Source organism: Schistocerca gregaria, chromosome 4 (genome assembly GCF_023897955.1).
Source record: "Schistocerca gregaria isolate iqSchGreg1 chromosome 4, iqSchGreg1.2, whole genome shotgun sequence".
Taxonomy (NCBI): Eukaryota; Metazoa; Arthropoda; class Insecta; order Orthoptera; family Acrididae; genus Schistocerca; species Schistocerca gregaria.
This window is the reverse complement of record NC_064923.1, coordinates 437061989-437077848: the sequence shown is the minus strand read 5'-3', so window position 1 is coordinate 437077848 and position 15860 is coordinate 437061989. Positions and strand designations below refer to the sequence as shown.

The 15860-nt window shown below is 38.0% G+C and overlaps 1 protein-coding gene across 4 annotated transcripts in view; it reads left to right on the top strand.

The window, feature by feature from the left end:
* Nucleotides 1-15860, top strand: part of LOC126365861 (armadillo-like helical domain-containing protein 3) — a 128508-nt gene that overhangs the window by 69808 nt on the left and 42840 nt on the right. For all 4 annotated transcript variants that reach the window (XM_050008529.1, XM_050008530.1, XM_050008528.1 and 1 more), the window contains exons 10-11: nucleotides 1670-1890; nucleotides 14046-14278. In XM_050008529.1, coding sequence (XP_049864486.1) covers nucleotides 1670-1890; nucleotides 14046-14278 — 454 coding nt within the window. The remainder of the gene's footprint in view (nucleotides 1-1669; nucleotides 1891-14045; nucleotides 14279-15860) is intronic.

Genomic DNA, 15860 nt, shown 5'->3' with positions numbered 1-15860 from the left:
TATCTCCCATTTCATCTTCATCTACATCCTCTTCCATTTCCATAATATTGTCCTCAAGTACATCGCCCTTGTATAGACCCTCTATATACTCCTTCCACCCTTCTGCTTTCACTTCTTTTCTTAGAACTGGGTTTCCATCGGAGCTCTTGATGTTCATACAAGTGGTTCTCTTATCTCCAAAGGTCTCTTTAATTTTCCTGTGGGCAGTATCTACCTTACCCCTAGTGAGATAAGCCTCTACATCCTTACATTTGCCCTCTAGCCATCCCTGCTTAGCCATTTGGCACTTACTGTCGATCTCATTTTTTGAGACGTTTGTATTCCTTTTTGCCTGCTTATCAAAGTAAAAACGATTTTAAAAAAAAATTCGTTGGCCTGTGTAATTATCATTTGGAAATAACAGTTTGCAGTCTGATCCTATTGTCACAGTAAGCATTACTGAAGTTTGACACAGTTTGTAATAATAATTACACATTCATTGTCCAATTAATCATTTAAAACAGTGACTAAATTATTAGATAAATTTCAATTCATGAAATTTAGATAAACCACAGTATATTTTCAGACTGTTAATTAGTGGTAAATTGTCTTTGTTACGTTTCCCTGAATTGGTGGACATAGATCTTGTTCATTTCATAATACCCCACAAACTGACATTAGATGGCTTCCAACATGTCTCTCTCATAAGTTTACAATAATTAAAACTGAAGTTGTCTGTTGTTGTTTACCAGGTTTTTACAAATAACAATTAATCCTTTCCACCCCAATGGTGAGTGGTGCACAACAATGCAAATTTTGTTTTCCACTCCAGTGTCAAGCCTGATGCAATAGTAAACATATTTAAAAGAAAATAATGAGAAGTTACAAGCAATTCCTAGAACCAGTTGGCGAGTTTTTGTATTTAGGACAGTTGAAGATAATGACTGGATGGCTGCAAGAGAAATAAATGGAAGAGTGAAAATTCCTTGAATGCTTTTGACAAACTAAGTGTTTTCAATACAAAGTTTCTGAAAAGGAAAGTTTATAACTGGGCACATTACCAGTTTTTACTTTTGGTAGTGAGACATAGACTTTAAATGTAAACATCACTCAAAAACTAAGTGTTGTATAGTGGGCGGGGTAGAGATGCATTTTAGGAATTACTAAAGCAAAATGGGCAAATAGATCAGGGTGTCAGATTGGAGTGAAAGACATAATTACGAAGATAACAAAGATGAAAACTAGATAGGTGCAATGCGTAATCAGGTGAATGGATTGTGGTGGACCAAGGAAGTGCTTTTCTGGATTCCAGAAGATAAGAAAAGACTGATAAAATGACTAGCAGAAGGTGGATAGATGACAGGAAACATGCAAGAGCGACATGGTTGCCCATAGCTGAAGACTTAAGTCTAGAGGGGCTTCTCTCTAGCAGTGGATGTCAAATAATTGAACAGTGAGGTAATAATTTACAGATGAATTTTGTAAAAATAGTAGTGATGTAACACACGAGGGTATTTCCGCTAGTGCCTGTAACAATAAAAATGCAACTTTAATTTGGTTTTCATTATTAAATGCTACCATTAACTTGTGTCAATTGTTGCATTGATCTAAAGCGTACGGATGTCATTCATTGCAGGAGTAAACATTTGTATAACATACATTTTTCTCACATATGTATTTTTCTTCCCAGTTCGATTGTGATGCAAGATACAAAGTCTGAGGCCAGTACAAACAATGTCAAGTTGTGTTTCCTCATCCTTACCTGTATTTCGGAAGACCAGTATGCCAATTCACTGATGCACGATGCAAACCTCATCTTCAAGGTGCAACTGCATAGGTTGCCAATGCGCCATCGAAAGCTGGCAGTGGACAAAATATCTCCAGCTCAACCACTGGCCTCAACATTGCTTGGTTAGTAAGCTTTCTACAGTATACTAATATATTTTAACAAAAATAGTGAATGTGTCCTTAGCAATAGTTTTTGTAGATATGACTAGTTCATATTATAATTAGTAGCTTCTTTGTTAACAAATGTAAATGTGCCATACTGTATTTACATCTAAGAGTATTGACTCAGACTCTTGTTTGTCAGACAATTTATGTGCCCTATTTATTCCCATTTTTATATGACGTACAATATAGACGCTATCGCAGGGCGTACTTCCATCAATAGCAATATTGCATGCATAGCAAGTAGAAGAGAGAGTGTGCTGACTCTCCTAAATCACCAGTTTCACCACAAGATGTCAGTTGCTCCAATTGCGACCCAAGGCAGCACATGTTACTACAGTAGTTGCAACAATCGACTTCATTCATTCTTGAACATAAATTTATGTAATGAAATCAACAAATAGATGGGTTTCATTAACTTAATTCATTGAACATCAGCTATCAGTTGGTTTAGATAGTTTCCAGGCAAACTTTTCCCTAAGTATTCGAATATTCTTAAGCTACTTTCAGTAGTTACTCTTAGGAACAGGTGAGTTCTTTCAGGGGCAGAGGTTTTACTTTTATTGGTGCAAATGTTTCTAGATTTTATTGTGAGCCTCCGAGTTGTTACACAAAGTACTGTTAGGAAAAGAAGAGCTAAGTGCACTCACTGAATTGTTGTTGTCTCTTATGAATGACTTCATTGACTTCCTGCATTTTGAATCATACAGATTATATTTTTCTGAAGATTTCTATTCTTTTCGTATGTGAGTTACTTTGCAGTAGATTGGTTTTGGAATTGGCTGCGTAATATCACAACTTATAGTTTCTTACACTTCAGTCTTCCTTTTATTGACAACATTGCTGTGTCCAGTACTAGCTTCTTTCATACATTTTCTTGAGCAGAAGAAGCACTGGCAGATGTTGCAGCTTCTAGCAGTTTATCATCATCTCTGCCTCAACTTCCATTCAGGTGATTTTTTGTTATGTAATATTTTGGTTAGAAATTTCTGTAAATTTGGATATAAAGTGGAACAACTGTTTTTAAAGACCATCTTGTTTTCAGAATTTCAAGATGTTTATAATAAATGATAAATCTGTTGTTTTTTTTTTAATAATTTCCTCTGTAAAATATGAATCGCTCACAAAACAGTTATCAGTCAAATCGCTGTATGTTCCTGGATTTTATCTTACCCAGTTTGAAAATTCTGCTTCCCTCTTCTTGTCTAAAAAACTATTCTCTTTTGAGTGTGAGTAGCTAGAACTGTTAACACTACTTTCTCACTATGGCCCACAAATAGTAGTCAACATTCACACAACACTATATAAAAAAATTGTAATTTGAGTGTCAAGTGACAGTACTGGTACTAGCTAGCAGGAATGCCACCTGTGTTATGCTACATGTGTTAATGCACAGCAGGACACTGCACTTCTCTTTTGTACTCGCTTAGTGAATGTGACACAAACAATCATCCGTTTCACAAATATTCTTTAACAAAAATTGTTAATATAACATAAGAATTTTGCCAAACAATTTATGTTAAAAACTAGTATTTTAATTTAAAATCTTGAGGCTACATATGTACCTCATGGAAAAGACATTTTATTGACATTTTTGATTACTGTTATCTCCTAACCTCAGTTTGTAAATCCTTGGTCAACAGCAGTTGTATTTCTTTCTAGTGATATGGAAAAGTTTCTTCCATGATGTAAATTGCTCCCAATTTCGTTGCAGATATCACTACGAGGATGTTTCATGTCTGCCTTTATTGCTACTCTTAGTTATCTAGAAAGTCAGCTGTCATAAAGTCTCTCTTCCTCTCTTATGTTCTGGCATACTCTATTCCCCCCCCCCCCCCATCCCCCCCTTCTCCTCAACCTCTGTAATCACACATAACACTTAGTATTTTGTTTATTTCATACAAATACAGAAATTATGGAGCACCTCTTGCCACAAAAAGAATTATGTATCTGAATGTGAGCATGCATCTTATTCTTTGATCCTTCCCTCATGTCTGGCAAGAGCATGTACCATACTTGTGGCCATATATCTGTCTGTTAGTGTTATATCTTATTGTTGATTTTATTCTGAGTAAGGCCTCTAGTGGTCTATTGTATTCTCATATCTTCACGTAATATGCGACAGTAATTATCCCCACTTATACTGAGAATTCCATAAATTATCTGGGAGTACGCATTAGGAGTGATTTAAAATGGAATGATCATATAAAGTTGATCGTCGGTAAAGCAGGTGCCAGACTGAGATTCATTGGAAGAATCCTTAGGAAATGCAATCTGAAAACAAAGGAAGTAGGTTACACTACGCTTGTGCGCCCACTGCTTGAATATTGCTCAGCAGTGTGGGATCCGTACCAGATAGGGTTGATAGAAGAGATAGAGAAGATCCAGCGGAGAGCAGCGCGCTTCGTTACAGGATCATTTAGTAACCGCGAAAGCGTTACGGAGATAATAGATAAACTCCAGGGGAAGACTCTGCAGGAGAGACGCTCAGTAGCTCGGTACGGCTTTTGTTAAAGTTTCGAGAACATACATTCACCAAAGAGTCAAACAGTATATTCCTCCCTCCTACATATATATCGCGAAGAGACCATGAGGATAAAAGCAGAGAGATTAGAGCCCACACAGAAGCATACCAACAATCCTTCTTTCCACGAACAATACGAGACTGGAATAGAAGGGAGAACCGATAGAGGTACTCAGGGTACCCTCCGCCACACACCGTCAGGTGGCTTGCGGAGTATGGATGTAGATGTAGAATGTAGCTGGCATAACAAATCTCAACATATGTGACCCTATACATCTTCCAAAGTCCTCAACCAATGAAAGGACAGTTTCATAGTAGGGATAAATTGCACTTGTAGCAGTTCAAACCAAAATCAGGATAACTTCGTGCCATCCTGAAGTCCAAACACTTCTTGAACAACAATATATGTGTATCAAAAGTGTGATACCTTACTGTAAAATTTTAGACAATCGTTGTCTTAACTCCCTTCTATATGAAAGGATCAACCTTTTCATAGTAGAAATGAGGCATTTTTTTCTGTTTTTCTGTGAATCAATTATAAACATTATTTCATGATTTCAGCAACATTTAAAACTCATTATCAGTCTGTTGTTTTGAGAACAAGAAGGCAGTAGCAGTTTCGCAAATTTTAAATGCATTATTCCATCACTGGTTGGTATAATTATTCATATTTATCAATTGAAACAGAAACTGTTGTACAGGATTAATGTACTTTTCCAACCAGTTTTTGGCTTTCATGGCTGCTTTTTGTGTCCATATGGGGATTTTTGTTTTATATGCCATCTTCAGACAATTACTGACAGTCATTAGTTTTCTGATAGTGATGAACAACTTTCAGAAAGACTTACACACAACATGTGAAATGCAAAGAACAAAGTAAATATCATCATTGACTGTGAAAATATGATATAATTATATAATATAGTAGGGAAGCCAAACGGTCGACTTTGGTTCATTGCTAGAATTATAGGAAAGTGTGGTTCATTTGTAAAGGAGACCACATATAGGACACTAGTGGAAACCATTGCTGAGTATTGTTCGAGTGTTTGGGATCCGCACTGGGTAAGATTCAAGGCAGGCTGCTGGATTTGTTACCAGTAGTTTCGAACAACACACAAGTATAATGGAGACACTTCTCAGGAACTCAAGTGGGACACCCTGGAGGGAAGGTGACATTCTTCTCTGAGGAGCGCTATCGGAAAATTTAAAGAATAGACATTTGAGCCTAACTGTAGAGTGATTCTACTCCTAATGGCATACGGTTCATGTAAGAACCATGAAGATAAGATATATGAAATTGGGGCTCATATGGAGGCATATAGATAGTGATTTTTACCTTGCTCTGTTTGCAAGTGGAACAGCTAAGGAAATGGCTAATAGTGGTACAGGACACCGTCTGCCACTCGCCATATGGTGACTTGTGGAGTACATATGTAGATGTAGAAAATACACTGATGATCCCTTCATGCTTGATGTCTAGCCCCATTGCAGTGGTGTGTTCCTTCAGGCTAACTGTCCCTGTCACAAGGCCAGAATGATGCTAAATTTGCTTGAGAAGTGTGATAGGAAACACTGTTGATTTTGTGGTCACCAAATTGGCCTGATCTGAACCAGAGGGAACACGCCCGGGCCACAGTGGTGCCAGCTCTGTGCCCACAAATCACGGGTCCATAATTTACAAGAGTTGCATGACGTTTGTGTAGACATTGTGGCTACATGCCTCCGCAAACCCATCAAGGACCTGTCAAATCCATGCCATGCCTAATCACTGCTGAACCAACACTTTATTAAGATAGTGTTCCTAATGTTCATCTACATCTATATGACTACTCTGAAAATCACATTTAAGTGCCTGGCAGATGGTTCATCAAACCCCTTCAGCTTGTGACTATTTCTCTATTATCTAGTTATGAACAGTGCACTGGAAAAACAAACACATAAATCTTTCTGTGTGAGCTTTTATTTCTTTTATTGTATTACAATAACCATTTTTCCCTATGTAAGTGGTACTCAGCAAAATATTTCCATATTCAGAGAAGACTGGTAGGTATTTAAATTTTGTGAAGAGATCTCGACACAATGAAAAGGTCTCTGTTTTGACAACTGCCACCCCAACTGGCATATCATTTCAGTGACACTCTCTCCCTTATTTAATGATAATACACAGCAAATTGCCCTTCTTTAAACTTTTTCAATGTCCTCTGTTGGTCCTATCTGGTAAGAATCTGATACTGTGCCGCAATATTCCAAAAGAGGGTGGATAAATGTAGTCATCTTTAGTAGATGTGTTGCAAATAAAACACAGTCTTTGGTTCACCTTCCCCACAGCATTATCTGTGTGATTGTTCGCTTTTAAGTTATTCGTAATTGTGATGTATAGGCCTTTAGTTGAATTGACAACCTTTATATGTGTGTGTTTTATTGTGTACTGAAGGTAATGCATTCCTTTTAGTACTCATTTGGATGACTTCACACTTTTCATTATGATGTCTCTTCACACCATACAGATATCCAGAATGAGATTTTCACTCTGCAGCGGAGTGTGTGTTGATATGGAATTTTCCGGAACACAGTTTTAATCTGTCAAGAAGCTTCGTACAGATATCATCTCTAAACCATTTTACTATCGGTTTTGATCTTCTGACAACTTTATTGATTGGTAAATGACAACATCGTCTGCAAACAGAGTTATGGCCCAGTAGAAATAGCTCTGAAAATGGAGTTGGGTTGCTAAGGGTGAAGTAATTTCATTTTTAGATTTGTTTTACGTATTACCAGTCTTGTGAAAAGTTCAAGTTTTAGACCATCTATCCCTTGTGCATTATCTGCCATTTTGAAAAAATTGCTAAGAAATGTTACCTTTTACAGTTTCCTCCTCAGTAACTTGTTTACATTGCATTTTAGGCAAAAATATGCCATTATCAGTTTAAAGAGCTTTAAATTTTCTGTATGTTACATATATAACATGGAAAATTCTGAACAGCTATTGAGATACCAGACTTCAAACATGTGCAGAAAGTCATGAAATACTAAAGGTTAGATATGTCAGTGGTTTCACCATAATAACTTTTTTGGTGCAGTTTTCTGCACAGTAAGCTATAACCTTTGTTGTAGAGGATTTATTCCTGAATGTAATTTTATCTTTAAGCATCTCATGAACTCATGAGATTCCTGTAATTTCTAGGGAATACATTCACAAAAAGACAAAGGCCACTTTGTACTCTGCTTTCACACTTTTACTAAGTGACGTAGAAATGGGAAAGAGAAAAGTTGATGTAATAGATGGCAGCTACCTCCTACACCATGTTCACTGGACTCAGAATGAAAGTTTTTTTTGCCATTTTTTTGAATATTTGTGACCTACGTACTGGAACATGATGGCCAAAATGGTGTGATAGTCTTCAATGGGTACCCCACAGAAGAAAACAAAAGAACAAAAAGAGCACCGAAGGAGCTCGTCATTCCAAGCTTCAATTTTGTGCAGAAATTTACCTTTATGGTACCATGTTTCTGCAGACGCCAAAGGATAAATTGTTATTGAATGAAAAAAATAAACAAACGAACCTGCTTCATCTCAATTGCTTCAGAAGGGATTTCAGAGTACAGATGGTCACCAAACAAGCAATGGAAGATAGAAATATGTTAATTGTGAAAGCTGCCATTTTGTTTTCTTTTGAACATGCATGGTTCTGTTGTTGGTATAGCAGAAGACATTGATCTTTTGTTTTTCGTAATGGCTTTAATACGAGACAGTGTGTAGTTTTGAAAATTTGGAAGGGGTAACATAGGAGACATGCTATATCCCAAAACATTCTTCAGGTATAACATTCTGTCCCTCCATGTGATAAGTGATCGCAATACCACCTCTGCTCTGCTTCTACAACATAAAATTAGATTTTGCACTACACTTGAGAGTGGTGCTTCCCACAAAATTCGATTTGACATGACTACCTCCAACAAGGGATGCCCTTCAGTATCATACACATAGAACTTATCTACAAGTTCAAATGTGAATGGGGTATGAAAATGACACCCTCAAGGATCCTTTATTGTTTGATTATATGATAGTGGAACAAACACTAGTAGCAGTTACTTCTGTAAAATATCTGGGAGTATGCGTACAGAATGATTTGAAGTGGAATGATCATATAAAATTAATTGTTGGTAAGGTGGGTAAAAGGTTGAGATTCATCGGGAGAGTCCTCAGGAAACGTAGTCCATCAACGAAGGAGGTGGCTTACAAAACACTCGATCGACCTATACTTGAGTATTGGTCATCAGTGTGGGATCCGTACCAGATCGGGTTGACAGAGGAGATAGAGAAGATCCAAAGAAGAGCGGCATGTTTCATCACAGGGTTATTTGGTAACCGTGATAGCGTTATGGAGATGTTTAGCAAACTCAGGTGGCAGACTCTGCAAGAGAGGTGCTCTGCATCGCGGTGTAGCTTGCTCGCCAGGTTTCGAGAGGGTGCGTTGTTTCCCCCTACTTATACCTGCCGAGGAGATCACGAATGTAAAATTAGACAATCATCCCATGTAGGCTTTCACGGCCGGCGTCTTCATCAGATTCCGGACTAAATTGCCGTGGTCGATCTGTAGAACTTCTTCTCCCTGACGTTTCATTCTCAACTACGGAGAACATCTTCAGAGGTGAGTCGACGACTGGCTACTAGGAGCTGGGGCCGCCGCTTATATGAAGATTGTAGAGGGCGCCACCGCACGTCAAGTGGCGTCGATGTGTAGCTATCTCTGGCTATCGTCTGTTCTCTCGATTGCAGGCAATCGATTGTCACGTGATTGATGCAACGTCGACCGCCATATCTTATCCAATTTTAATCCTTCTTCTTTACGATTAAAATTGTATTGATGTTTGTGGATTTCAATTGCCTCTCTATACATTAGTGTATAATAATGCAGCGTCTTCGCTAGCACGTTTGTCTCATCAAATTTTATTTCGTGATCTCCATCCTTAAAATTAGAGAGATTCGAGTGCGCACGGGGGCTTTCCGACAGTCGTTGTTCCCGCAAACCATACGCAACTGGAACAGAAAAGGGAGGTAATGACAGTGGCACATAAGGTGTCCTCCACCATACACGGTTGGGTGGCTTGCAGAGTATAAATGTAGATGTAGATATAGATTAAAAGTGTTTCAATCTTCAAAGTTTTGGCTTCAGAAAAAGAGATCGTGAAAGCAACTGAAAAAATTCCTTGTGGCACTATGGAGGAGTCTCAAACACTTCTATAGATGAGTTTGATATCTTGATTTCTTAAAGCTGCTACAAAAACAAAATTCGATTTGACATGCCTACCTCCAACAAGGGATGCCCTTCAGTATCATGCACATAGAACTTATCTGCAAGTTCAAATGTGGATGGGGTATGAAAATGACATCCTCAAGTGGGACCAGGAGGATATTGATGGTCTAATCCCAGTGCCAGTGAATAAAGAAACAGCTCCACAGGCTTCGCTTGAACATGATTTCAAGCCAGTGCAAAAGACCTGTGGGTACAATTACGACTGCAAAAAGCAGGACTTTGATCTCCATTGTGTGTGTTCATTGTGGATCTGAATCATGTGGTAATGCACCAGAGGTGGAGTTCAACATGGAAGATGAATTAGATAATCCACTGCCTATTGGTTGAAGTGATGAAGTGTAAACACTAACCTCATCTGAGGCAAAACAACAGAAGTTGATGAACCTTTAACTTAAAATTTTGTGTAGAGCATCAAAATAAAATTTAAGATCTAGTTTTAAACTGTATTTTGTTGAAATATACATATGTATAAAAGTGTTGAAAATTGGTATTTTTATCTTCCAAAAATAATTAATCTCTATAAATTATATGTATCTGACCAATTAAACATATATATTGCATACATAATGGCTTAAAGATGAAGTTATATTCAGGACTGTTATTTTTTACTGACTTTCGAGTCAACTTCCGCTAAAATTGTTAATGCAACATTTCACAGTGTGTACAGGGAGTAATTACAAGTACTTGGTATGACTCTAGAAGAAAATTAAGTCCTCTACAACATTGTTTATTATGCACTGTGCAGAAAATTATACAAAGAAAAGTTATTTAGGCAAAACCACTGACATTCTTAACTTTCTGTGATTTCATAACATCTTTTCAGGTGTTCACAGCCTGTTGTGTATGAAACTTGCAGTAAATTTAACACTCTTTAAAGCTAATAATGGCATATTTTTGTCTAAAATGCACTGGAAGCGAGTTACTGAGGGAAAACTGTAACTAGTGAAATTTCTTAGTGGTTTTTTTCAAGATGATGGATATCACACAAGGGGGCCAATATCTGAAAATAGGATTCTTCGTGAGAAGGGTATTACATACAACATACCTGAAAATGAAAATTACTCCACCTTTTGCAACCCAAAATGCTATCTCCGTTGGGTTATAAGAAAGCTGCTCAGATCATTATCTAAATAATTTACACAGATTAAACGGTGGAAAATCCAGGAGGGAATAGTGACAATATTATGAAAAGGGTAGATTGCTACGAACCATGTGCAGGAAATGTTGAGTGGCAGATAGGCTCCACAGAAAGGCATCTAAACATGTGAGCTGTCAGCCAGAAGGCCTTCTTATTAAGTAGACAAAATAATGTGCGCGCGTGCACACACACACACACACACACACACACACACACACACACACACACACACACACACACACACACTCGCGCGCGACCCCTGTCTCTGGTCACTGAGGCCAGACTGTGAGTGACTGCACAAGGGGAGAAACAGTCTGGCTGTTGGGGCTAAAACGAAGGCTATGGTGTGGAGAAGGAGGGATAGCAGAGTGCTGGTGGAAGATGGCACAGTGTTGTTTGTGGTTGCATGAGGGGATGTGGTGGGACAGGTAGGGCACTCAGGTGGTCAGATGGGGGTTGCGTGTATAAAGAGGTAGTTGAATTTCACAATAAATATACTTTCTGGATTTGTACTGACCAGTATCAGCAGATCATTTTCTTCATAATGATCAAACAAAGTATATGTTCCAAAATACTATCGCAAATCGACATTAGTGATCTGGGCCAGTAATTCTGCCGATTACTCCTATTTCCCTTCTTGAGTAGTGTTGTGACCTGTGCAGTTTCCCAGTCCTTAGAATGGATCTTTCATTGAGTGAGTGGTTGTGTATGATTGCTGAAACAGAGCTGTTATAAAAGCGTACTCTGAAAGGAAGTAATTGATACACAATCTGGATCAGAAGACTTGGTTTTGTTAGGTTATTGAAGTTGCTTTTCTACATCAAGGATATATATTTCTAAGTTACTCATGTTGGCAGCTTTTCTTGATTCAAATTTTGGAATATGCACTTGGTCTTCTTTGATGAAGTAATTTCAGAAAATGTGTTTAATAACTCCGCTGTAGTGGCACTGTCATTGGTAACATTACCATTGACTGTCCGTTGCCGCTGGTCTACTTTACATACGACCAGAATCTCTTTGGATTTTCTGCCATATTTCAAGACAGTCTTGTTGTGAAAACTATTAAAAGCATTTCATGTTGAAGCCCATGCTAAATTTTGAGCTTCTGTGAAACATTGCTGATCCTGGAGGTTTTGTGTTCTTCTAAATTTGGCGTGCTTTTTCCGTTGGTTCTGCAACTGTCTCTTGACTGTTTTGTGTACCATGGGGAACTAGTTCTGCCTCGTATTAATTTATTTGGCATACGTCTCTCCATTGCTGTTAATACTATTTCTTTGACTTTACGCCATACGTGGTTTGTTGGGAAGGAGTGGAGACTGTCCCTTAGAAAAGCATCAACTGAATTTGTATCAGCTCTTTTAAATAGATATACTTTTGCATTTATTTTTGGTGAATTTGGACTTACAGTGTTCCATCTCAATGCAATAACCTTGTGTTGGCTAAGCCCTGTATCTCTCATCATGCTCCGAGTTATTTGTTGCTAATATGTCAAGCACGTTTTCGAAACTATTTACACTTCCAGTGAGATCCTGAACTAATTGTTCAAAATAATTTTTGGTTCATCAGGGTTTCTAAGCCAAACAGTAACTATATGTAGAGGAAACAAACCAGAAAAGATTAAGACTACATGTTGAAATAAGGCTTGTGTGTGTGTGTGTGTGTGTGTGTGTGTGTGTGTGTGTGTGTAGAACATCTACAGTTTGTATTTATCATTAGTGAATTTCACAGATATTACAGCCTTGAGAATGAAAATAATAATTCAATTTGTGTACCATATTTATTGGCAAAGCACTCTTTTCATAGCAGTTGTGCAGTTATCAGTAGCAGCATTTACAGAGAACTTGCCATGTGCTTGTGGTTAACTCTAGCAACAGATTCTTAACATTACAAAAATTGTACCTTATACTGTGAACAACAAGTTATTTATAAAGTAGTTAACTAAGCATTGCAATTGCAGGAATATATGTGTATGCTTCCTATATTTCCTAAAATCTCTGCAAGGTGTATTTCTTAATAATTAACTGACTCTGAGAAGCAGTCATTTAATCTGGCCAGGATTACAAGTTCCTCCAAAATAAAGGCCATATTTCTTATACCCAGATATGTTGTCACATGCTAAAAGCAGAGTTATCCATTGCTGATGGGTTGGTTCTTTGGTGCCAACTTGGTTGATAGTTGCTCTGTTTCTTAATAGCTTTGTGACTTTTGACCAAGCCACAGGTTACTTGCTCACTAGCTTGCGTGGGCATAATGATGACATAATCTTGTTGAGAAGTTAACTGTAATTGCAATGACTGTATACTTCAGCATAAGCCCTACCTGATGTGTAAGGGCTTTTAAAAAGCTAGGTCAGCACTGTAGAAAATGCTGCACAAGTATCTTTATCATGTATGCAGTTTCATTTATAAATGCACCTTTCTTCCACAGATACCCCCCCCTCCCCCCCCCCCCTCCACAATAAATAAATAAATAAATAAATGAAAATTCCACATCTGCCATTTGCTTTACCTACTAATGATTTTCTTTGTATTTAATATCACTTCATGCTGTTATCCCTGGATATTTAAATGCTATTACAGTCTCTAGACTAACCATGTTTTTGTAACATATAGGTTCCCAAGTCATAGTGTCAGGGACGTACTTGTGAAGATACTACATATGAACATATTGTGACTATCGGTAAGGAACATCCTACGGAAATTTAAAATGACATGTATGTCTATTACATGCAGAATTCTGTATGCAAAGAATGTGAGTCAAACTATCCTCTTTCTTCAAGAAAAGCTTTTTCCTACTGAGAACATCATACTGTCTGAGCTTAGAACAATCTCTTTGGTCCTGCGGTCACCCTAGACTTTCATTCTGTGTGTGTGTGTGTGTGTGAGAGAGAGAGAGAGAGAGAGAGAGAGAGAGAGAGAGAGAGAGAGAGAGACAGAGAGAGAGAGAGAGAGAGAGATTAGTTTAGTGAATATATGGGTATTGATGAACTAATTCAGAAAAAGGAGAATTTAGAAATAACGAAAAATTTCTTCACTGAATTTGGAATGTGTTCTGTATCACTATCCATATAATTGCATGTGCATATTTTTCATGTCTCCAGTGAGATGTACTGAAAGCAATTGTCTTTTGTGTGTAGACCTGCTGGTGGAGTTCATTATGAGCCACATGATGAAGAAGTTGCCGATGGAGTTGTACTTGCTCTGTGTTGGTGTTGTTCATCGAGTTCTGTGTTACCAGAAGAGATGTCGTGTTCGTCTAAATTACCAGTGGAAAGAGCTGCTTACAGCATTAATTACATTGCTGAAATTTGTTCTTGCAAATGAAAATCACCTTGCCAAAAAAATGAATATCTTTCATCTTACTTTGCAGGTGGGTCATAGCAAACTTTTAATTCTATTTTTGCTCCATATTTATAGCAGCAGCAGCAGCACCACCACCACCACCACCACCACCACCACCACTACTACTACTCTCTCTCTCTCTCTCTCTCTCTCTCTCTCTCTCTCCCTCCCTCCCTCCCTCCCTCCCTCCCTCCCTCCCTCCCTCCCTCCCGCAGTCTCCCCCTCTCCATCCATCCATCTATCTATTGCTAGCTGGCCTGTGAAGATGTATTTTTTACTAAACCAAGAAAATTTTACAGCTATCCATCACCAGATTGAAACATGCAGAAAGTACCTTGGTTACCAATATCCAAGCAGTTTGTAATTGTTGGAAGGCATCAGTATTTATGTGCATGCATATACACATTAACACTCTGTCGTTTTCTGCATATGTTAGTCACATAACAACAATTCAGCTTTAGTCAGAAAACTGTAATATTTTTACTTGGCTGCCGACAGTGTTCAGTTTTCACTGCAATTGTTGCCATGGCAACACTAAAAATATGTGCCTGACCAGTGTTTGATTGAATGCCATATCAACCCTTACCATACTACATCCCCCAACCCAAGACAATGTTTTTCCCCGGATTTTCATGCCCAGAAGTTTGCAGAAAAATTAGTTTTATTTATGAAAGTATACAGTACAATCACCAACAAATTTTACATATTCGCATACTCCTTTACCTTTTACCCAAAAGAATGCAGACTCATTTACAGATATTTTTCTCTTATTATGAGTATATAAAGACAAAGAAGAAAGCGACATATAAGCAGATTTACCAAAGTCTTTATTAGCAAGCTCTGCCATATGGCAAGTTCGAAAGGCAATAATGTCTCTATCACTGAAGGTGTTCAGAGTGCTGCCATGCAGGCCGTATATATTGCAGGACACTGAACCATCATAGGTATGTTCATTAATCGGTGTGGTCATGAAGTATGCTGAAAAAATAATAATTCCACTTCCTACCACCAATTAAATATATTGCACTGCAAGCAATCAGAATGTGAAATGTTTCTTGTTTTTTAACATCAGTATGTTCTTTGTCGCATGGTGACACTTGTTTATTTCTTTTGTAATGTGACTTTTGGTATAAAGTATTAAGAAGATTGAAGTTTTTCGTACAACATGCAATAGCTACTGAGAAGAAGGACTGTGCAATGCTTGTAAAATTGTTTTATGAGAATGACAGTAATAGCAGTGCTCCGGTGGGGGAATATCACCAACACAAACAGCTGCAAAGAGCCCCCGTCTCAATAAATAAGCCAAAGAATCTGATCAAGAAATTTAAAGATACAGGTGACTTTGGTCATGCACCAAGGAGAGGGAGGCAACCCATTCCTATGGTAGTTGTTAAGTTGCTGTAACTATACCCAACCATGCAACATACACCTCAGATTTTGCAGCCACTGCTTGAGCTGTGTCATAGGAATTCCACTGAAATGTTGTGTTGCCTGCATGTCATTGTCAGTTGTTGTATGGTACATAATAAACTTTGAAATGGGATCTGACAAATATCAACCCTATGTGGCCTGTAAAAATATACCGATGGAGCTGGTGCATGCCTATATCT